General features: G+C 34.2%; 1 protein-coding gene across 1 annotated transcript in view; it reads right to left on the reverse strand.

Annotated features, from left to right (window-relative positions):
- Positions 1-13,302: 13,302 nt before the first annotated feature.
- The window catches only part of LOC135198518 (uncharacterized), an 81,022-nt gene continuing 70,697 nt past the window's right edge, over positions 13,303-23,627 (reverse strand). Inside the window, exon 8 of the mRNA XM_064226173.1 lies at positions 13,303-16,321. Coding sequence (XP_064082243.1) covers positions 16,304-16,321 — 18 coding nt within the window. The 3' untranslated portion in view covers positions 13,303-16,303. The remainder of the gene's footprint in view (positions 16,322-23,627) is intronic.

The raw sequence follows: 23,627 nt of genomic DNA on the forward strand, positions 1-23,627 counted from the left end.
TTTGAATACGAAATTCAAGCATAAATACTAAACAATAACTGATGGTATTCAGACTTACCAATACATTTTTCACTCTACTTGCAGTTACTTTCGAAAACATCGCAAAACATAGTATAACACTTACAACTGCCTGCAAAAAATAACAACCATTTTAACGTCACGCCTCGTAGATGTTGAGCTGCTTCAGCCAAGCAATCAAACCAGAACGTTGCCTGCGTGAGAGACATATACGGTAGCTATTAAGGTTGTGATCACACTACAGCTATTCGGACAAAAGGTCCTCTCCACTTCGGAACTTCACACTATAGCCCAAATCACCGAGCCATCAACTCTTGTTTGCTTTCCTTGTCAAAGGGAAGGAGCAATGCTAGGTGCTACCTCAAGTCCTCAACCTCAGGACGGCTGTGTATTTCAAATGAGTACCTAAACCGGACAAAATAACAGAAAGTAATAATATATTCGCATCTTCTATGTTCTAAAAAGAATAACAATGAACAAAATTATTATCTGTTAACTGTATTTCACATTACATTATTAAACAATGATATAAACTGATTAACAGCATTGCGTTGACTATAACGAGGAATTTCCATAAATACATGGAAAAAAAAAAACAATTTTGCGCGCAATGCAGTCGAGCGATAATTGTTGGTACAGTAATTGTATCTCTGAAATTCCATGTATATATTTACTATTAGTATTAGTAATAATAATAGTTAAGTAGCATACGTTACGTCATCTACTGAGTTGTGTCCACACCAAGACGGTCTCTTTTTAGAAGACTTACCTTTTTTTAATTTTCAGCAAATTGCTGTTTTTATGATTTTAGGTTTTTTTAGGACCTACGGAGTTGAATCCCCCAGCCACTACATTCTAGGGTTATTTTTTCTTTAATCTTACGATATCCTTTAGAAATGTTATCAATAAATATTAGTGTTTACTAAGGCAAAATTTTATCAACAAATATTAGTGTTTACTAAGGCTATATTTAAAGGTAAAGGTGATGTCCAGGAATGCAGTAATTATAGAGGTATAAAACTAATGTCTCACACGTTGAAGATTTTGGAAAGAATCATAGATAGCAGGCTGAGAGAGGAAGTTAGAATAGGGAAGGAACAGTTAGGATTTATGAAGGGAAGCGGCACAACGGATGGAATATTTTGCATAAGGCAGCTAATGGAGAAATTCAGAGAAAAACAACGAGACCTGCATCTGGTATTCATAGACCTTGAAAAGGCCTATGACAGAGTGCCAAGGCAAGAAATATGGAGATGTTTGAGGGAGAAGATGGTGCCGGAAAAGTATGTCAGAGTTATTCAGGAGATGTACAGGAATGTGTATACTAGAGTGAGGAGTAGTGTTGGTGAGACGGATGGATTTGAGATAGGAGTTGGATTACACCAGGGGTCAGCACTTAGCCCATTCATCTTTAACATCGTGATGGATGTAATGACCAGGGATGTTAGAGAAGCAGTGCCATGGTGCATATTATACGCGGATGACATTGTGTTGTGTTCAGAGGGGAAGGAGGAGTTGGAGGGGAGGTTGGAGAGGTGGAGAGCAGCACTTGAGGAGAGAGGAATGAGAATAAGCAGATCAAAAACCGAATATATGTGTTCTAGTATTACTGAGGACGGTGGAAGTAGCATAAGATTGGGTGGGGAAGAAATAAAGAAAGTACAGAAGTTCAAGTACTTAGGGTCCGTATTGGAGGATAGTGGAAGCATGGACCAAGAGGTGAGACACCGAATTTAGGTAGGATGGAATAACTGGAGGTCTGCATCAGGGGTACTCTGTGACAAGAAGGTCCCTCTGAAATTGAAAGGAAAGTTCCATAGGACGGTGGTCAGACCAGCAATGTTATATGGAACAGAAACGGCAAGTATGAGGAAAACAGAGGAGAAGAAGATGGATGTAGCAGAAATGAGAATGTTGAGATGGATGTCGGGAGTAACAAGGGAAGATAGGATTAGAAATGAGTATATAAGAGGATCAACAAAGGTAGCTGAAATATCGAAGAAAATACAGGAAGGAAGGCTTCGATGGTATGGACACCTGTTACGAAGGGAGGAACGTCATGTTGGAAGACATACGATGGAAATGGAAGTGCGGGGTAGAAGGAAGAAGGGAAGACCAAGAAAGAGATGGCGTGATTGTGTAAGGGAAGATATGGAATTGAAAGGTATAAATGAGAACGAGGCACAAGACAGAAATCGATGGAGACGACTCATTCGTAATGGCGACCCCATATAAAAATGGGTTTAAGCTAGGAAGAAGACTAAGGCAAAATTTTATCAACAAATATTGATTTTACTAAGGCAAAAAACATGCATTTTCAGTAGTTATACCTCTCGAATTTGGCAAACTAAAAAAAAGAGTAGTTTCTTTTTTCAGTTTGCTACTTATGCTACTTACGAATCTGTCTCGTCAAAACTAGTGGTAATACCAGGTCGAAATATCAAGCGTAGACCTTAGAGATGTTACGTATCGTTCCAAAGCTTAGAAAAAATATTTTTCATTCTGTTTTTGGTCGTGCGACTATCAAGTCTAACTTGTACATTATTTTTTTATTACACGTGTTTACCATGGTATAGGGTTAGTGTGACCTTACAATGAAAAATAATAGCGATATAAGAGATGTAAGAAATGGAGATCTTCACTGGGTACGTTGCCCGAAAATTGGACCAACATAACTTTACTCTGCACACATACATAGGTATAGGGATGAGGAAACTGGTTCCGGCCTTGCTTATCATGCCTTATGGACAGAATCAGTTGAATGAATCTAATATTTCTATTCCCTAAAAGTGAATTACACAAAAATCACCCTTGAATTAAATTCCATAGACAAATTTCTATCTGCTTTCCGACGATCGTCAGCTACTACAATAGGTTTCAATTTGGTATTTCAAAAACTATCGTCGCCGAGATTAACACATTCTCTATCAATATTATATTATATATATATATATTATATATAAATATATATATCATATATATTACAAATATATATAATATACTATATAATCATTATATATATATTATATAATAATAAATATACACACACATCACACCCACAGCACACACCACATATTATATTACATTATATATCTATCTATATATATAATATATATATCATATATATATATATATATATATATATATAATATATATATACACACACACACACCACACACACTATATATATATATCTTATATATATATATATATACTATATATATATATATATATATATGTGTGTGTGTGTGTGTGTGTGTGTGTGTGTGTGTGTGTGTGTGTAAAAGTTTAAGGGTAATTCTGTAGCATTATTAAGTACGTGTATCAAACTATGTGTTCGGTTCATTCCTGTACTTCCAAAGAAGAAGAACGCTTCGCAGTTCGACTTCGCCATTACCAAATAAACAAAGATGTAGTAAATCTTGTATATGTAACGCTTGTGAGTGTTGAAATATTTTCAGAATTCGTAGGACTGCAACGTTATTTCGTTGGTTGGATTTATGTCAGAATAGTGCGATGGTAATATATTTTAGAATGAATTCACTACTTGTTAATACAGGTAGGACACCCCTGGCCTATCGGGGAACAACCGACTCGACAAGCGAATCCAGTTTCCACCGCATGTAGATCCACCCTCCGAAAATGTACTTTAACACGGCCTGACACCGCGGATGGGCACCAGTGACACACAGTCACGAGTTGTTGACTGTTGGTGGTGGGAGCAAGAGCTCGAGACCTTCTCTAACCTTTCGAAGGAAGTGTTTTCTCCAAAGTTAGGAATTAAGGTCATATTTTAAGATTAAACAGAGGTTACTGAAAGTCTGGCTCTATGCAGTGCACACACCTCCATGACACTTTCGAAATTTTTACTTAGCCTACAACTCGGAATATTTAGAAGATGGACGCCATCTCGATGTTTGCGGAGTCGCTTGTGTCAATAAACTTCCCATTCCATGTGTTAAATTCGCACACTTTTACCCATCGACGCCGGGGCAGTTTCTTCGCAAAAATCGTAAACAATGACGTCCAACCACGACTTACCCAAGGAAACCACGATTTTTTGGTAGAAGAAGAAGAAGCATGCACTAGATTATATTATTTAAATAAATAGTTAAATGGCGGTATAATGTCATGAATTGCATAATTTTTTTACATATTCGTGATTATTAATTTGGAAATATTCGTTGTTGAAAAAGTAAATAGATTCCTGACTCAAATATCAATAGTTTTGCTGTGAACAGTACCTACAGCCGTACAGCGTTGTTCGCGCTCATCTATTGTTTATCAGTGTTGCCAATTGGTATGTGTTTACCCTCCAAACTGGGTATAAGACTTACACAAAACAGGGGAAATAAGTGAAATTAGCGTATCTATTTGTAGTATATATACATATTAGAGCAATTTTATCATTATTGCACTACTGTGACAACTAGAATTCATGGAAACAGTTTGTAAATGCATTGGCGTAGGTGCGAAGCTCCATTAGATTGACAACGTTGAGTCATTTTGCCGTCGGCTCATATGTACTTTAGAAATATCTGTAATTTTGGGGGGTTAATTTGGTTGCAAAAAAGGGTTAATAGACATGAATTAAATAAACATGTTGAAGTAACAGAGTAAAGTTAAACTAAATAATGAGTAAAGTAAACAATTAAGGGAAGAAAGCTTTGCACCTCATAAACTGTGTAGACGTGTGCTGCTGGTAACTGTGTTTGTGGAGTTAGTGCTTAGGAACCAGGAACCGCAACGTAGTTCAAGTGCAATTTGGAGTGAATTAAGACCAAAACATGTATAATTACAATCAAATAAGCACTGTGGAGTTTCAGTTGTGATGGCAGTAAGGATAAAACCACCGATTACAAGGTAAAAATTAATTTCAGTTCAAACCATGACCCCGGGAATAAGTTTCATACTTTCACTAATACAGGCAACAAAATGTCGTTTTATTGTACTGATTACAACTGCAATTTTGAGTAAGATCAATAAACGTTACATACATTGTTCAAATAAGTTCTGACAAGGCTGGGAAAGATGTTGGAACATTTACGGTTACGAACGGCACCTCAGTCGGTGGACGCCATGTTGGATTTCAAAACTGCCTTGAAAACATATTTTACAAAGACCTCACATGCCTATTGTAGTTCGTATGGTGCTTTCATATATCACATTATGTTGACGAAACTTCAATCTTTTGAATGGTATGCTTAAAGATGTAATTGTATTTTTGTTTCACCAATTAAATATCGAGTGAATAAGGCTGATACATGCAATGACGATGGATCCACTGCAGTGTTTCCCCTCATAGATGTGACAATTGCTCCATATTTTATAATGAATGTGAGAAGAGTGTTAGGCTATTAAAGTATTGCCACTAGCCAATTAATAGTTAAATAGATTATCTCTATATAGATAAAATGGAAGCAATACCTAAGTTAGTAGGTAATTCCAGAGCACAGTACGCTAGGAGAATTTCTAAGAAAAGGAAAAGGTAAAGTTTTACCTTACCAACCTTAGCCTAGTATGAATCGGAACAATCTGTAGCATTAATGTCCTTGGATTGCTCAGAATCTTTCCTTGATGTTGAAGGCTGCTGGGTGTCAGACTGTGGAGGGTTAGGCCTAACCAGTGGTTCACTAACAAAATTAACTTTCATAGTGGAAGTTTAGAAAGTTCCAAGGATGTACCTTTGAAATAACTTGACAAGAATTTGCATAAGTGACATTGCTTCCTATGATTTAAGGAGGAATGACACTAGTGACTCTACACTGCAGACTGAAGCTGGGTTTTTCAAAGAATGCCAGATTACGTGAATCCTATGTCATTTCCGGTTCTTTATAACAAAGCAACCAATCATGCTTCAGCGTATAAGGCTCTAGCCTCTAGGGTAAATGACAGTGGCGACAAAGCGACCACCTTGCCGAAAAAGTACTTGAATTTGCTGCCATGAGCATCAGTCAAGAGTTGTGGCCCATCCTGGCAGCACACCGAGACCTCTACGTTCCTCTTGAACTAAGTGGTTTCTCCAAAATTACGAAATAATGTCATAATTCAAGTGGTTTTTCAGGAAGTGGCCGCACTCTGAGAGAGGTGGCCACTATGTCGCACCTCAGTCATTTACCCAAATGGACCAAGAGTTCCAAAAGAAGACTTTCCTTATACATAACCAGTGCATTCGGACAAATGAAATCCGATCTGAAGTCCACTCCCATGACAGTGTTAACATTAATAATTTTGAAAACAATCCATGTAGGTAACAATGTCAAAACAGATTTTGTTAACAATAAATCTGCAAAAGACATGAGCATCAGTTTGTAATAACATGTTAAGGAAACTAAAGATCACAACGTAGAAACTCCAAATTCAAGTAATAGCTTAACAATGTAATTATTTTACATTTTTTAAATGTTAATTATAGAGACAGGCTAACCTATATACTGATCAAACCTAACTTTAAATAATTTATGGCATGATCCTGCATCCTACCTGTCCAATGGAAGGCATGGTTTGTGTGATCAAGTGTGGTTATTTAGTTGTGACTGACCAAGTGGTGGCTCACTTATCACCTTTACCGGTCAGTTTTTATAAATCACAGTTGCCTAAAGCTATGAATCCACAGTCCGTACCTCCAAAACTCTTGAGGTATTTACGTCTTATTTTGGAATACATGTTTAGAGTTTGCATATCCATTTGATGTTATGTGTCGATTAAGAAAGCCATTTGAAGGAGCATATTCGATAACATAAAATTCTGCATATTCATTCTTTCCCAAAAGTCATAACCATTCAAAATGTCTCTTGGGGGAAAAATGAGAAAAATCACTGTTCTCATTAGCATAAAATGCTATGAAACTTGTTATGTAAGACATGATTGTTGTAAAGTACGGAGCAGTATGTATTAAAGTTAATAAGTAATTAATATCAAATAAAAAATGTGTTCTCATCTTATATGAAAGTATTTATTTTTATAAGAATATAAGAATAGCAAACCTTTGTCGTTTATATGAATATACTGTACCTTTAGTATTAGGTGGCACAATCACTGAAGCTTGGTAGCGAGCTAGTTAAAGATGACCAACAGGGGAGTAGTAGGGTAATGCCTCACGTCTCAATAGACCTATCACTTGTTCCTACAGCTTCAAGTTTAGTTCTTTCCTAGAGTGATGGGCCATCGGAGACCAGGACATGGTTCAAAATATTTCCTCTTGTTAATATTCCCCTTTGTCTCAGTTTGATCTTTACCTCTCCAATCACTTTACCAAATATTGAGTGAAATTAGCTCATGTGTATTGTCTTTTTCCCATTTACTTTCTCTACTGTATAGTAATCAATCATGTCTTACTTAACTTCGAGCATTTTAAGCCAACCAGAACTGTGATCATCATAATTTTGTGGTTTGTCCATATGTATTTTCAAATCCCACTTTTCCCTCAAGAGACAGTGAGTAGGGGAATGATTTCCTTCCTTGAAGGAATGAATGTGCCCATGAAGAAGTAGGTACTAAAAGTTTATGGCCTCAAGCATTTGTCTTCAAATGTCATTGATATCCAACTTAGAATATCAGTTGGATGTGAAAACTGTATTACTATTCCACCATAAGAGAGAAATATTTCAAGAACTTGTGAGGTAATGTGGACTCAAAACTTGAGTAACTATGATTTATTTAAAGTGGTAGGTATTATGTGAGCCTCCTGTAGGTCCTTGGTTCGTTACAACAAGGAACCTCACTCAGTCATTCAAACTTGCTTGTCAGTAGCCAGGTAGGAGGCAGCGCTATCCTGCATTGTCTTTAGTCATAACCCAATTTCTAACTACCTTGTTTTTGTCCCTGTACCTGATGAAAAAGTTATTTTGTTACCAAGAGATGAGTGAGCAATGCCTGACCACTCACTTGTTTGTTGCTTTTGATTATCTTGTTACCAAGCTTTAACAACTGTACTGGCTGTTTGTGAAAGAGTATCCATATAAAAGGCTTCTGGTTTGTATTTCTAAGAAAATTACAAATTATCATAAATTTATTATGGCTAGTAATAAACAGAATCAATTTTTCCCCTTAGTAAATTTTGTATCAATGGCAATCCATTTGATAGCCAAGTCTAGGTAATTGTAACCTTGTAAACCATATCATCTTGCTTACATGTTTTTCAAGGTACAAAACATGTAAGCATAGGTACAAACCGGAGTTAAAATAAAAAATCACTTTATCCCATGCAAAGAGTAGCTCTCTGCCTACCCCAGTATGTTTTGTACTTGTTCCCTTAAGATATTAGTTCCACCAAATTAGCAAAATTTCCAACTTTCAAATCAATTACATTTCATATCAAGATTATTTTGCTAAACCATGTTTTGGTTGCTTAGTAAGAGTAATGGAAGCATTATTTGTATTAATATACTTTTACCTGACAACATGTATGATTAGTATTCTCTATAATTCTTTTCGCCATAGAGAACATTCAATGTTAACAAATTTTGTCTCTGTGCACTAAATGGAACTGTGCATGTCAGAGATATTACAAACTAAACAATATAAAAAGCCAAAAGCTGTTGTCCCATTATGTCAGTGTGCTGGTTCAGTATTTTAATGTAAAAAAAATGGAAATTCTTGTAATATTTATTTTCCAGTTTTCAGAAACAGTCTGAGGGATGCAATACTTCAGGTGGGATGTCTGTTATAAGTGGGGTTTTCATGTTCTTTGGGTATGCACACTAACCAGTGTCTCCTCGTTCCCTCTAAGATATGAGAGCTGCCCTGGACCCTAATCCTGCTTTTACTCACAGCGATATGGTTCAGGTATGTTGACAACATGTATTTGCCCAGGGAATGAAATTGGGAAAACTTACTTTGATCATTTGAATTAATTTGTTTTATCACTAAAATATCATTGGCTTGTGTAATTCATAGGAGTGGTAATGGGTTGAAATGTAGTACTTACAGAAAACCTGCCAATATTTCTGTATATTTACGTTTTTTAATCTGAAAATTTTGAATTACCACATACTTAAAGAAGTAAATTTTCCAGTACGTATACATACATTTACATTCCTTTTGAAAAAGTAGGATTAGTTACAGTTCAAAGATATTTTGCAAGTTATTACAGTACGTATTATTCTCTCTCTCATCAGAACAGTTGTAAATACAGCCAATAAATAATGGAAAATATATTGGCAGTAAGTTTTAACTTTATTTATCAGATAACCAACACTAAGTTCGTGAAATCATTAGCGGATATGTAATAGTACGTAGTATGTTTAGTATACAGTAACAACTACACTGAGAAGATATCTGGTAAAAGCATATGCTCTATCATTGGGAAAGATGCTTTAAATTTAACTAAGGTATGTGGATTTTAACCAGTGGAAAGAAAAGTGGAACAGAACAACTGTTATTCAATATACTTGTGAAGGCATGTTATGTAAAAAAATAAAAAGACATAATCAGAGTTGGATGATTCTAAATGTGTTAAGAACTTAGGATGCAGTAGCATGACATATGATAAAACAGTACTCCCATCTTGGTTGTAGATAAACACATGGAATATGGTTTTTGATGCTTATTTGTCAGCCTTATCCGGGCTCTTACAAACTAAAGTTGGTAAGTATAGATGGGATGGTTAATGGTGAAATAATACTGGTGGTCTTTCAGTGGCAAGTTTCTCTGAAATTCTTACTGTTTATGATTGAATTATATAAAGATTTTGTATGAATCCAGACTTTCAGAACATGTTAGCAAAAATCACCGGAAAACATTGTCTGTGGGTAGTGATGAAATAAGAGCAAATGCATTATCCAATAGCATGTCATAACTGATGAAAAATGGATAAATTGCAAGTGCAGCTGTCAGGTCTTGGAGTTTCAACGATTCATAGTTTGAAAGCAGTGCTGTGTGTGCATACGTACACGTGAGCGTGTTTCTCTTGACACTCGCATACCTTCGAATTCCTCCATCGGAGGTTGGCAATAAAAAGTCAGTCAATCACTGTATGCAAATCAAATGGACAAAGATTTTGTACCTTCGTGGGTATAACTATTTCACTTTTATTTATTTCTCCATACTATTGTGTTGCCAATTTTTGCTTTGTTATGCACAGTGAAACTTTCTCACCGTGCTTTAACTAAATTTTATGTTCTCACTCAATATATTTCTAGGATTATGTATATAAAATATTTGGGAGATTTGGAAAAGAGAAGTGTATTATAAAAACAGCATATGTTGTGTATAGACAAGAATCAGACACGTGTTGTTTGCACTTATTTTGTGATATGCAATTTGTTCAGGTTATATTTCTTACTCATTACTGTTTCTTCAGTGAAAATTATTATGTAACAAAACAAAATAAATGAGAAATAATAGAGGAGAAAGGAAATTTAGGTGTGTTGTTTGTGTTCGAGTGTATGTTGTATGCTGTACATATGTAAGAGCATTTCTTGGTACAGTATTCCATGATTCTCTCTTGCACTATATATTATTTCATTATAGATTAAGTACGTAATAACCTTTAATGAAATATAGAAAAACATTGGAAAAAAACTAAAAGTAACAGCTATAAGGAAGTCAAAGGCCTGTCTAGCCCTGTCTACCCATCCTGCACGGCATTCCTACCCAGGAAACTCCTTCCCCATCCAGCCACCCCCACAATAACCCATTATGTGCATGCTCTATCGATGAGGTAGGGTTACTAACACTTCTCTTTTTTTTATTCATAGTGTTTCCATACCTGAATTATGCCAAATATTGAATCATTCATATTGGCTATAGACTGGGCTCTTTCAATATGTTATTTTTAAGAACATTATTTAAAAATTTATCATCAGCCTTCTTTTTTTTATGATTTTTTGCCTCATCATGAAAACTTTGTGTGGGTGGGTATAAAAGTCTTTACCTCTTTAGTACATGTGACCAAAGCAAATTCATTTTATGAACACTATACTTAAAAGTAATTAACCACATTCTGTCATGTTGGAATGAATGATTTTGCATTTCACCTCTTAATATCACGAAAGCTTTACTTGTATTCGTGTGTGTGTGTGTGTTCACATCTACATGTGCATTCCATCATTGTTAATATGACTGTTTAGCTGTTTTTTTTCCTGTAATGTGATTATCACATATAACAGTACACAAGCGAATATTTTACTACTGCTGATAATATATTTTATCTCGAATAATGTCGACACTCACAGTAAAATGTTAATTTATATAATTTATAATGCGAATTTCGTCATGAACTATGTCATAGGTGTTGGCAACATGTTGAGCAATTTATAACTAGGGGATATTAAATGTGTTTCTCTCTTGTCTCTGTATTTTATGCAGTGAAAATTGTGATAAAACACACAAAAATAAAAAATGAGAAAATACAGTTAATATGAAAATGAAAATAGAATAAAAAATGGGAAAGAGTATTAAAGTACATATGCGTGAGTTACAGGCTTTAACGTATGTAGTGTCAGTTGTTCTCTCTCTCTCGGTATCTTTTTTTTACTTGATTTCATTACAGTTACAGTACTCTCCAATAATATCCCTTAATAAAATGTGTTAAAGGCATAAACATAAAAAAAAAAAGTTCTAATGACATAAAACGCCTGCCTACCCAAATCCACCCATCCCACAATACTTTGCCACACCCCCTCCCTGCTGAGGAAACTTCCTCTCCAAACACCCACCCACCAAAACAACCCTTCCTCTGGGTGAATCTTCCTGTAAACTGCCTTCTTACTGCTCCTCCCCACAGTGCCCAGCCCTCTTTTTCCAGTCCCCCTTGAGAACTTTTCCTGTCCTCCAATAAGCCCCCATCCCCAAACCTTTTCTCAGCCTGTTCATGAGTGTAAGCAATTTTAGCAACATTTCCGCAGATGGCACAGCATTGCCAGCTATTGGAGAATGGTTTAAAAAAAATTTAAATTTATATAGACATATCTTTGGTCACTGGGGTCTGGATGTGTCTGGATAATGTCTATATTCAGATAAAGTTAATCCAGATAACTGATGGATACAGACATACATACAGTAATCTCTCAATTATTCTGATACACATCATACAGACATCAACATTATCCGGAGACAATCAGAGGTCAAGACCGCGAAGAGGATATTTGCCAAAGGCGCCATGTGCCCACAAATCATAACAAGTGTCTTTGTAAGAGTCTACTGCCCCCTGAACCTGGTCAGCAGCCTAGTAATGAAAAAAAAAAAAAAAAAAACGCTGCCATCCAATGGAGAGATGTGAGAGATTAGCACTAAACCTTGAAGACGCCTCTGATAGGTGGGGAAACAGTCCATTAAGTATAACAAGTAAATGTACAGAAATTTGCATAATTTTTCCTCATTCCTGAGAAGTTTGCTTTTTGAGAAAAAGAAGTATACTAGACTATTCAAATTTAGATAAAAAGATAGTCTCTGTAATAATGTCATTGGCTTAATTAGGAATTGCACAATAAAAATAATTATGAAATTAATGTATTTTCTAATTTTTATGTTTTATCACAATTTTCACTACATAGAAGGTGAAAAAAATAAAATTTACAACCCAAAAGAGACTGAGAGAAATACAAAATATCCTCTAGCATGTGCATGTACGTATATAACACACCTCTTCACTTTGGTTGAGGGAAGGGGAGACAAGTTATAACTGCACAACACTCATACTGTATATCTGGGTAAGGTATCTGATTTTATATTACCGAATATGCTCTAAAACCATTTGAGTTTATGGGATTACGGGCCAACTAAATCAATTTTTTAAATTGGAAATGTCCTGTATCCTAATCGTTTTTCCCTCCACTGTCACCTATTTTTTGAAAGGTGGTTCACATAATCATTCAGCCTCAAAATGGTTGCTAACATGGCTGATTTTGGTTGAACTTTTTTCCGATGATGCCCCAATTACAAGATTGTGATTTTCCAATGTTGCCTTTTTACTGAAGTAGATATTTTGTCAAGGCAAAGCTTTGTTTGATATGGAGACATAAAATTTTTAGAGATTAATTTAATGCTTTATTCATGTAAGCTATTGATGGGTAAGGACCTCATATGGAGGATGATTGGTGGGAAATACACGAATGGTATACATGTATAGGTATTACCAGTTACAAGGATTTTCTCTTGCACCACATAGCGTACCAGGATCATTATCAGCTTTGCTGAATTGAATTGTAAAGCTGTTGGAGGGAATTGTTCAACAAAACATTGAATTTGTATTCAGTTTTTAACAATAATTTGTCATTACTTAAATTTGTCACTCAGTAATATACTGCATACTAACTTTATTAGGATACTGAAAGCCCAGTAATAATTTAAAATGTTATTGACCTTGTAAATTGGAAGAACAAATAACTTCAAACATTACAGAAATTTGGTTTTTAAAAATACAAACTACCTCATGAGTATTACCTACATAACAAGCCTTGTTAGTACTGCACTGAAATTTTTCTACTACATAGTACACTAGTACTGAAACTGGAATAGATATGTAAACAGATTTATTTAGTGATCTAGAATGTACACAAACATATATCATCAGTCTGGACAAATTATGAAGGAGATTTTTCTGTAGCACCAGTAAACAAATGGGATACTGTGATATATGAAAATAAAAATGAGTATTTTATAACAGTTTTATGAAGGGAAGACTCCTTACTCAGAAGATTCATAGAAAAATTGAATAGGAGTTTGATTTTGAGGCTAGAAATGCACTAATAATATGGAAAATTTCTTACCATAAAACCTAGGAAGAAATTCCACATTTTCACATCCATCAAAATAAAAATAACTTACTTCTCACCTTCAAAGGCTCCCTTATGTTATAATAAACAAGTACAATACTAAATACTGTACAAACAGTAACAGTATGAAGCCTGGTTTTACACGAGTTCTAGAAAAAAAGAAAAGAAAATAAAACTTTCACCTGCGCATACAAGCTTGGTTATAGGTACCTACAAAAACTAACAAATATAGTTTTAAGACCATGTTCCATATTTACTAAAATTTAAGGCATAAGTAATTGCCCGAACTGACAAGCTTCAAGGAGTTTGATTACTGGTACTGTTTAAAGGAGACATATATGTATTAGCCCTTTGGGGTTTTGCTATTCAGTACAGTACTTATGAACAATATAATTGGAATAAATGGTGTAATAGTAATGGACAAAGGAGTACACTGTGACCTAAAAAGGTCTTATAGGTCTACATATTAACAACAGTAAATATCTGTGAATGAGATTAATAACTGTAAATCAGCACAGTATTATTATAAATTAAAAATATTGATAACTTAAAATTCCTCATCAGTATATAAGTTAAGAATTTGAAAAAATTACTAAATTACTATTAAAAGGAAAATCTATACGGTACATGTCACAACAGTATATTCATATGAATATATAGATACCAAAATTCTACACTAAAACACTATATTCTCTGCATACACATCAAAACACGAAATAATACACACTCTTTCTGTAAACGTAGTAAAACCTTCAAGTCTTCCAGGTTTAAACAATACCACAGTAGTTGTGGAAATAGTACTAATTACAGATTACACAAATGTTCTCAACAGTAAGCTATACCAACTACAAAGGCAATTTCTTTATTTACTATCAATTATAAACAGTGGAGGGCTGAAGTTGAAAATGTGTTTTCCTTATCGGGAAATACTGAAACTAGGAAAATCTACAAAATATATTGCCAAAGTTGAGATTTAAAGTAATGAATTTATCACAAGGAGTTAAATTTTACAGTAAAGTAAGTTAACATTGCAGCTTCAGATCACCTAGCTTAAGGGTGGCAATAATTTCAAAATCATGACTGCAGGACCCTCCTAACATCTTGTGCTTCTCTCTTTTCGTCTAGATAATTTTCAGGGTTCATTGTGCCTAACATTTTACTCATGCTGTCCTTTACTTTAATGAAATTTTTTGAGTGTTAAATGTTCAGTTATATGCACTTTACGATATAGATCATATTTACTTCTCAGTGGTTTGATAAAAGTTAAAATATTACAAGTGATTAATAATAAATTAACAGATTTCTTGGTATTGTTCTTTGAACGGTTATCATAACCCTCTTGAAAAGTCCCATATATTTTTTTACAAGGGAGAAGTGCATCCTTTTCCCACACAGTGAATATATAACAAAGTTATATATTAACTCAAATCCATCTCAGTTTTGAAAGAATGGCCTCCTACAAAACATGTGCAAAGAGTAAGGAACTTGAGGCAAGAACTGTGTTAATGATGAGTTAAAATTTTTGAAGAAATTTATCAAAGAGAACAAGCAATGAACCGGTAAAGCACTGGAACACCTATGTTAAATTTTAAGAGTATAATTACCCCATTAACAGCTAGTTCTTAAATCCCTACTACCAGATAGACTTTTCATTGTTTGCAGTAAGGATGTCTTCTAAATAAGGTAACCCTAAAGACCATTCTGGTATGGGGTTTCATACTTATGATGGACTTTGGTAATGTTGTTGAAGAGAGGCTTTACTTTTGGTGAACAGAGGCAGTGGTTTATTTGATGCCCAAGAATATCATGGTAAACCTTCTAGGAAATGAGGGTGGGCTGTAATTTGGCCTATCGTGTGCTTGATCCAATCCATTAGTGTAATCAATGCTAAACCATTCATATCAGAAAGGGTTTAGCATTTGTGACTGATCAAATCTTATTGCGTGATAAAGATTAAGAATGCTTGGGTTTTCAATAAGGAAGAGATCATATAGCCTAAAATGATGGGAGAAGTCCTACAGCTGACCTCTTCTGTATCATTCCATGTGTGCAACATTAATGAGGTGGCTTTCATATCCTTTACATATGCATACAATATATAAAATTGTGCACCTTTTCCCTTTTGCTGGAAGGTGTCTGTGCCAAAGTATCATGGGGTAACTGATAAGAATGAAGGCTTTATGCAAGGATAGTATTTGACATGCATCTCTAAAAAAAAATTAAATTGCAAGGAAATTTGAGATTATATATTGCACAAGATGAAAATACAGGAATATATTAAACATGTGGGAAGCATAGGTGAGATGCTCATCTTACTGGTACACAAACACCTTTTATCAAGGGTGAAGGACATGAAGGGACAAGACACAAAACCACTTAGCTAGACCAAGTATTTTGAAGTACAGCAAGTATGTTTTTACAAAAATTGTAACCATATCCAAAATGACAATGCAGGTTTTATAGAAAGACTTCAACGCCAAAACCATTTTACCAACACTAAATGATCAGATCTGGGCCTTTTCCATCGAACTATTGTAGATGTACACAGCTGAATGTCAATAAAGACATCACAGCAGCTGATGGAGCTGAAATATAAATTGCCCAGTGCAGTACACAAATCCAGTGATACCAACATCATGGAGCTTAAAAACTATAGTCTTACCATTGAATTCAATTTCACATGAATAACAGCCACTTAACAGTTTTTCATTATTAAAATAGGGTGCCTCTTACAAGAATACACTATACATGGGTGCCAAAAGTTATACCAGCCAAAACTTAACAAATGTAATTGGAAATTTACTTTGGAAAACTTTGTGAAGAATAAGTGACTCATACAATTAATTTCTCTAGTTTTCTGAGATATACATACTATGATGAAAACATGGCCTTACCAGTGATCCTGCTTTATTTAATCAGTACAACTATTACCCTTGTCATCCCTGGTTGGTTTCAACAAGTAAAGAGTATATCAAACTCATACCCTTAGTATTTTCTGCGCAGATGTTTGTAAATAAAATACAATATGAGAGATTTTTTAAACCAAATCAAGATGAGATAAACCACAAACTGATTTCATAAATAATAAGAAAACTCTTCTAATCATTCAATTACATAAATGAACAGTACTGTATAAAGTTACATTTTTATGAAAAGGAGAAAAGGCAGTATGTATTGTAAAAGTTTAATATCTGGAGAGAAGTTACGTTACATATAAAAATAACCAACTTGACTATACCATTGAGTTAACAATGTTAACTCAAAAGGTGGAGAGTTTGTTTGTGATAAACTATAATGGATCATATTTAACATATTGGAAATTGAAAACATCAACTTTTGGAAAAATCTTGGTCCAGTTTTCACTTACGAGAGCCATGTGATTTTAGAAGTATGTTTCATAGGTCTTTTTAAACTAATTTATAATCTATTAATTAATACTGTGTTGTGTTTCCCTTGTTTTCTGCAATACCTCTGCACACCTTTTTACTAGTTAAGGATGGTAGCCTAGAAAAAAAATCCCCCCCCTTTTTTTTTTCTTTTTAGAACTCTTTACTAGGAGAGGACTTAAGTTCTGAATAAACCTTGATTGATGAATTATTGTATTGGTTGGTTAAAAATGTTTTGAAAAATTTAACAAATTTTTAAAATAAAATTTCTGGATTAATAGAAAATATGAATCTGGAAAACTTTCTTTGATAAGGTTTGGAAGACCTGCTACTTTAGTATGTTGAGTTGGTATTCATAAAAGATTTCATTGATAAAATTGCTTTGCTTTGCATTTATGGTTTTTTAAGTTTAGGCTTATGATATTAGCATAAGTAACCAGCCCTGCGAGAGCTAAATAAATTAGCTTATAATACAGTGGACCTCTGTATTCCCATTCTCAGCATTCGAGGACTTGAGTATTCGCGGATTTTTCTATGGACCATATCAACCCATTATTCGCTGGAAATTCATGTATTCATGGTATTTTTCTACGGGAAATATCCACAAATTCCTGTTTTTTTTTACCAATTTCATCATAAAATGCACTTTGTGTTATAAAACTATTAAAAACAAAGTATAAACATTTTTAGTGGGTTTTTCTTGAGTTTTAACCAACAAAATAGACAGTTTTAAGTGTTTTTATAGGGGGTTTCAACTATTCGCAGATTCTAGCTATTCCAGGTGGTCTGGTATGCATCCCCTGTGAATTTGGGGGAACACTGTAATTGTAAGAATAATATAAAACATAATACCCTCAACTTATCAGATTCATCAGGGGGTTTGGTCTTCTACCGAGTGACAAAATCTAAGTAACATAGACCCTGTAGTACAGCCTATGATTGCCCATTCAGTATATCCTGCAACTAAAAGTAATAACATATAATTTTTAGCTTAAGCAATGATGCAATTTATTATTGCAATTCAAGAAATATCTGCAAAATGCATCATTTCTGTAGAGACAGTATAGCAAAATCCATATAATATGTACACCATGTGAGTTAAGTGGTCTGTTTTGAGATGCCTTAAAGGCTGATAAAAAAGTAAATAAACTATTTGTTCATGCAGCCAGCAAGGAAAAAAATATATTCTAAAAATGTTTCATGTATATCTTGGCATAAATGAGTATATGAAAGCCCATCATGAAAGATCAAAGTATTCTCACAATTTTCAGTCATAGATTGCAAACATCTGGTAAGGCAACAAGCATGGTTGCCCCCAAATTTTCATTTTTGCTTTATTTCACATGCTGCAGGAAGCAGTTGTTTTCTATAAATACACAGAATTGACAGTACTACTGATAAACGAAATGACAGAGAGTATTAAGTCTAGATTAACCAAATCTCTTCAGTTGTTCCCCAGAAGCTACATAACAGTAACCAAGACCAGAGCCTTCTTACAAATAAAAGAAAAGGTACAAAGGCTAGACAAATACAGTAATGTTCTTATACTAGGCAGTATAGAGTAGTAATATTTAGAAAAAAAATTTTCTTTTTACAGTCAATATGATTGCCATATGGATAACTTGACCATTACACTTGTTTTCTGTAAACAAATTATAGATACATTTATCACATTTACTATTGCAATAAATTTTTCTCAAGTTTTATTTTAGAAGCAGAATTTATGTTCTTTCACTAAGAACGTAATATAATGCACGTTGGCCAATATTATTATAGTGTTGTTAAACAAAATTATCGAGTGTAATGTGCACCATCTAAAAGTCCTGCCGAGGCCATGACTGAGAACAATTTACATCTTCACAAAAGATACCAATTAAAATTTCAATAACATTAATCAGCCTAGGTCAAGTTAGTATAACTTTTAGCAGAAAAAATAGCAAAGCATGAAAAAGAATGCATGTAAAAACATATTACAATAAAAACTGAATAGTAAACTCATCTATCAATATTTAAACATATATGTATTGAAAATATAAATAACCTCTAGATTAACCAGAATAATTTATAAAAAATTAAAAGAACTACAATACAAACATTATTAAAACATTGAGTTTTATAGATACAAATCCATTACTGATGCCACAGTACCTTGTCAAAGGAGTATAAACGGAGATGAAGTTATAATTAAACATGGAAAGCAGTAGCTCACCTGCTGTAATGCTCTAACTTATTTTGTAAAGAAGATATGTGCTAGTCAGATGGCTCAGGATATTAAATTATTTTAAACTAGATCATACCAACTTCATATGTGGCCTTATTACAAATCTTTAGTTTTTCATAACCAAAGGTTATGAAAAATTGAAGGTGATCAAGTCCTAAGCACTTGAGCTGACATCTCCATCCAAATAGTGGTCACTTAGTTTTTATTTAGCACTTGAACTTTCTGAGCATCTATTCAATAAGGTGTTATTTAGTAGTTAAATCGCTAGGTTTCATGTCACCAGTACAATAACCGACTGGAATATGGGCATGACAAACCACGTATGTATTTGCCAAGCAAATGAGACACGAGGAAGGTTTGCAGACTTGCTGGCTGTTGTTAGTTATCTCTCCAGTAAAAGAGACATTCCAGGAATAAAAATAAACATGATCAATTTTTCCACAAACCTGTATAGTAGTTTAAGCAACTAGGAGAGTTGCACAAAAATAAAAGGATAAGACTCAGTTTCTTCAACAGTAATAAATGAGAGTGAAGTGTCTAGTTCTGCTCTAGGACTTAGCATCACAATTTAGATCTCATCTGTCTCCATCAAGATACAAGTATCAGAATCACCCCTAAGTGGTGTGAGACTAAACAAAATGTTTAATGTTCTCCTTATAATTATGATCTAAAATCTTTGTGAAGGACAATGTCCTATGTTTTGTACAGTTAATCTTCACACTGAAATCATCATAATTAGTCTCTAAATAGGATGTTGGATCAAGTGGTAAAGGCAAATCTCAGGTCATCCCAGAACCAGCTGTCACTCATTCACTCTGTTCTATGGACAGCCCACACCCAACAAGAAACCATAAATTCTGCATGAACAAACCATGTGAGAATTGGTTCGTGTTAATAAAGGACCATGAACTATGGCACTGCAATTCAATTAGAACCCTAAAAGGTTCAAGTATAATACTGTACCAAGTATTGTATTCCTGCTTTGGCTAGGATTTATTAAGTTTAATCAGGCTCACTAATTTGCTGGTACCATACTGTTTGAGTGAACATTTTCTATTTTGTTGATCCCTGTCTTTGCAAAGAGAAATGCCTGTACAATAATAGAAATACACTTCCCAATAGGAAAGAAAGAAAAAAGGCTTTCCAGCCTGTAAGATGCACCTGTTTCATAAGGAAATATTTGGAGAAAGGCATCTTAATACATTTCATCACACATCTATTGAAAATAATGGTCTGCAATTGTAATCCCTATATATACTTGAAGCCTAGGTTTATTTCTATCTTTAATTCACACTCCCTCTACTGTAAACCTAGGTTGTACTCACTTTAAACTTTGTTTTTTCTAATAACTGATTTGTTCTCTCTCTAATTATTATTACCTTTTGTTTTTTCATTCAGTTGAACACAATACTTTTTGGAAGCTTGAATTTCAAGTTAATGGCCCCTGTGGGCTTGCGCCATATGAGTAGGGTTTATCCTCTGAATTAATATAAATAATACATAACACATGACCAATTTAAATTCCTGAGGATAAGATACCTGCCTAACCTATTCAACAAGATTATTTTGAAATTAAAGCATTAGCAAGTTATTTAAAAATTAACAGCATGCTCCTATATATGTTGATAACTTTTTTTATTTCTCAACCCTATTTAGGAAGTTGCAATATTTCCAGATACGTTAGGCGCACAAGGGCAAATATGGAAATAATTTCAGTGCACTACTCTAGTTCTTAGTGGACAATGAACAATATGTGTGAGTAGATGCTATAATATATATATATATATATATTATATATATATATATATATATATATAAATATAATATATATATATATATATATATTTGTTGATCTTATTAATAAAGTTTAAAAAGACCACGAGTCATCATTCTTAACTCTCATAGGGCTGTTCTAAGGGGCTTGTTTTTAATACCTGTAAATACATAAAAAACAACTGATTAATAAATTACAACTCCTTCATAATGGAACAACTGATTTTTAAATATAAGTGCTAGTGCATTCAGCATAAGAAAAAGCATTACAGTATTTAATGTATATACAACAATGAAATATTTTAATTTTAACATTTCTGACTGGATCTTTAGCTTAACATGACATATATCAGTGTTCAGTGTGTGATGGGGTGTTCAGTGGAAACTATGAACATACATACAGGCTTCTATCTGACTTTCCACCTTCTCCTAACAATTGTTTTATCATTATGTTCAGGGCTGAATAACCTCATAGGTCCCAGTATTTGGCCTTTGGCATAAATTTTATATTCCAATTCCATAATTTGTTAAGCATAAGTTTAAGGCTTGCAAGGGGATTTGAGAATTTAAAAGAAGCATAATCCACTGTGTTGTTTTAGGTATGGGGAGGCAACAAGTGCTTACAAAGATGCCAAAAAACTTTCGAAAGATTTTATCAGACACTGCGGTTTATTTCCAAACAAGTATTTAATTAAAGCAAGCTTCTGAGGTTAAATGCCAAAGAGACCTACACAACACAACTCGCCTTCTAGGGTTGGAGGGTAAGTTGACAGAGGAGTGTGATTTTGTATCTAAGAGTCATTTTCCAGATTCTTCATTTAGCCTATGGACCAGCAGGTAATCTTTGACTAAGAAACTGTACACTGAAGCACTATTTCACAGGAGCTTTGATAGGACATATGGTACAATACACAGTTAACCCTGTGTTTCACTTCAATATCCTCCATTGCCTAAGTTAATAGACAAAGCCTGGGAGCAAGTCTCACAAGATCATGAACTCAGGCTAGAAGGAATTGTGGCAAGATTCTTCAGCAGAGAGAGGCTTTCAGGGCTTTAAAGCTCAGCCTGTTGTGAAGAAAACTTTGCCTCTGGTGAAATCTATGGGCTTGCAGGTCACTGACAAGAATGTGGAGGAATTAGTGCAGGACCACAGTGAAAAGCTCACCACCAAAGAACTCCAAGACCTTCAACAGGAGCAGCAATGTATGGTAGTTGAGGAAATGTCTTCAGGAGGGGAGGAAGGAAGGGAAGATGTTCCTAGTTCACTAGCCAAAAAAGTTTGTGCTAAATGGGTGGAACTACAAACATTTGTGGAAAATTATCACCCTAACAAAGCTTATGTAAACTAAATGTTAAATTTTTTCAATGACTACCATCTCTCACTTTTGTTTTAAAATTGGGACATGGACTTTTGTTTTAAAAGTTTAAATATGCAATCATCTGGGGAGGTAACAAATTAATCCATTTTATACTGTCGCATGGGGAAAAACTGCTTTAGCTGACAAACTGGTTTTTGACCAGCCTCCTGGAGTGGTTTAAGTTCACTAAGCAAGTTATCGTGTACATATAATACAATAGGTATGGCAAACCTAGTGAAGGAAGTATTTTTAATATTCTGAGGTTTGTCAGTCTACAACCATAACCCTAGTAGCCATTACACTATTTTACTTCTTTAGCAGCTGTGCTAGAACTCTGACACAATTTTTCATGCCGAAATCTTTTATTATTTTAACTATTTTCCAGCTAGCGCTAGGTGATTTATCCTATTGTTGACCAAAGGTTTGTTAGCTATGAAAAATACATATTGATTAAAAAATTTGTCACATTAACAACTTAGGTTTTACACCTAAGGAGCTTTGACTTCCAATGGTAATAACATTCTACTGGACACAATAATATTTTTATATACTATTTCAAGGTATATTATAAACTGGGACATATGGTAATTTAGATGCAACTTGTCTACCAAAACCTAAAAAATGCAGTTATCAAAATTTTAGGATTAAATACCATATAAAACACCTAATGGAAAATACTTTTGCCATTTCTTTACCATAAAATTATCTGTTGAGGAGCAGTAGCAGGTATACATGGTCAATAGAAATACTAAAGCCATCATATTTCATAAACAGTACTGTTGGACTTAATCTTCAAACAAACCTGTCAAGTAAAGCTGAAGAATTGCAGGGATGATAAAAAAAAAAAAAAAAAAACTCATAAACAGACCATGTAAGAAGGCATGAGAAGTGGGGGGGCTCCCTGTCATGCGGTCATAATCATTTTAGGGGATTAAATTTTGAATTCATCTCTGTATACTCACTTTGACCTAAAGAAAATGTCCTTACTAATCCTGACTGGTACAATATCAAATATGAACACATCAAATTCACAAAATTAATTTACAGCATCTACATCTAAAACTACGATATAGTATTCAAAATATCACATTGTTATAAAAGACATCACCTTAAACTAAATTTAGGCAGCACACTAATAACATAAATACAAAGG

The sequence above is a fragment of the Macrobrachium nipponense genome, chromosome 22, assembly GCF_015104395.2.
Source record: "Macrobrachium nipponense isolate FS-2020 chromosome 22, ASM1510439v2, whole genome shotgun sequence".
Taxonomy (NCBI): Eukaryota; Metazoa; Arthropoda; class Malacostraca; order Decapoda; family Palaemonidae; genus Macrobrachium; species Macrobrachium nipponense.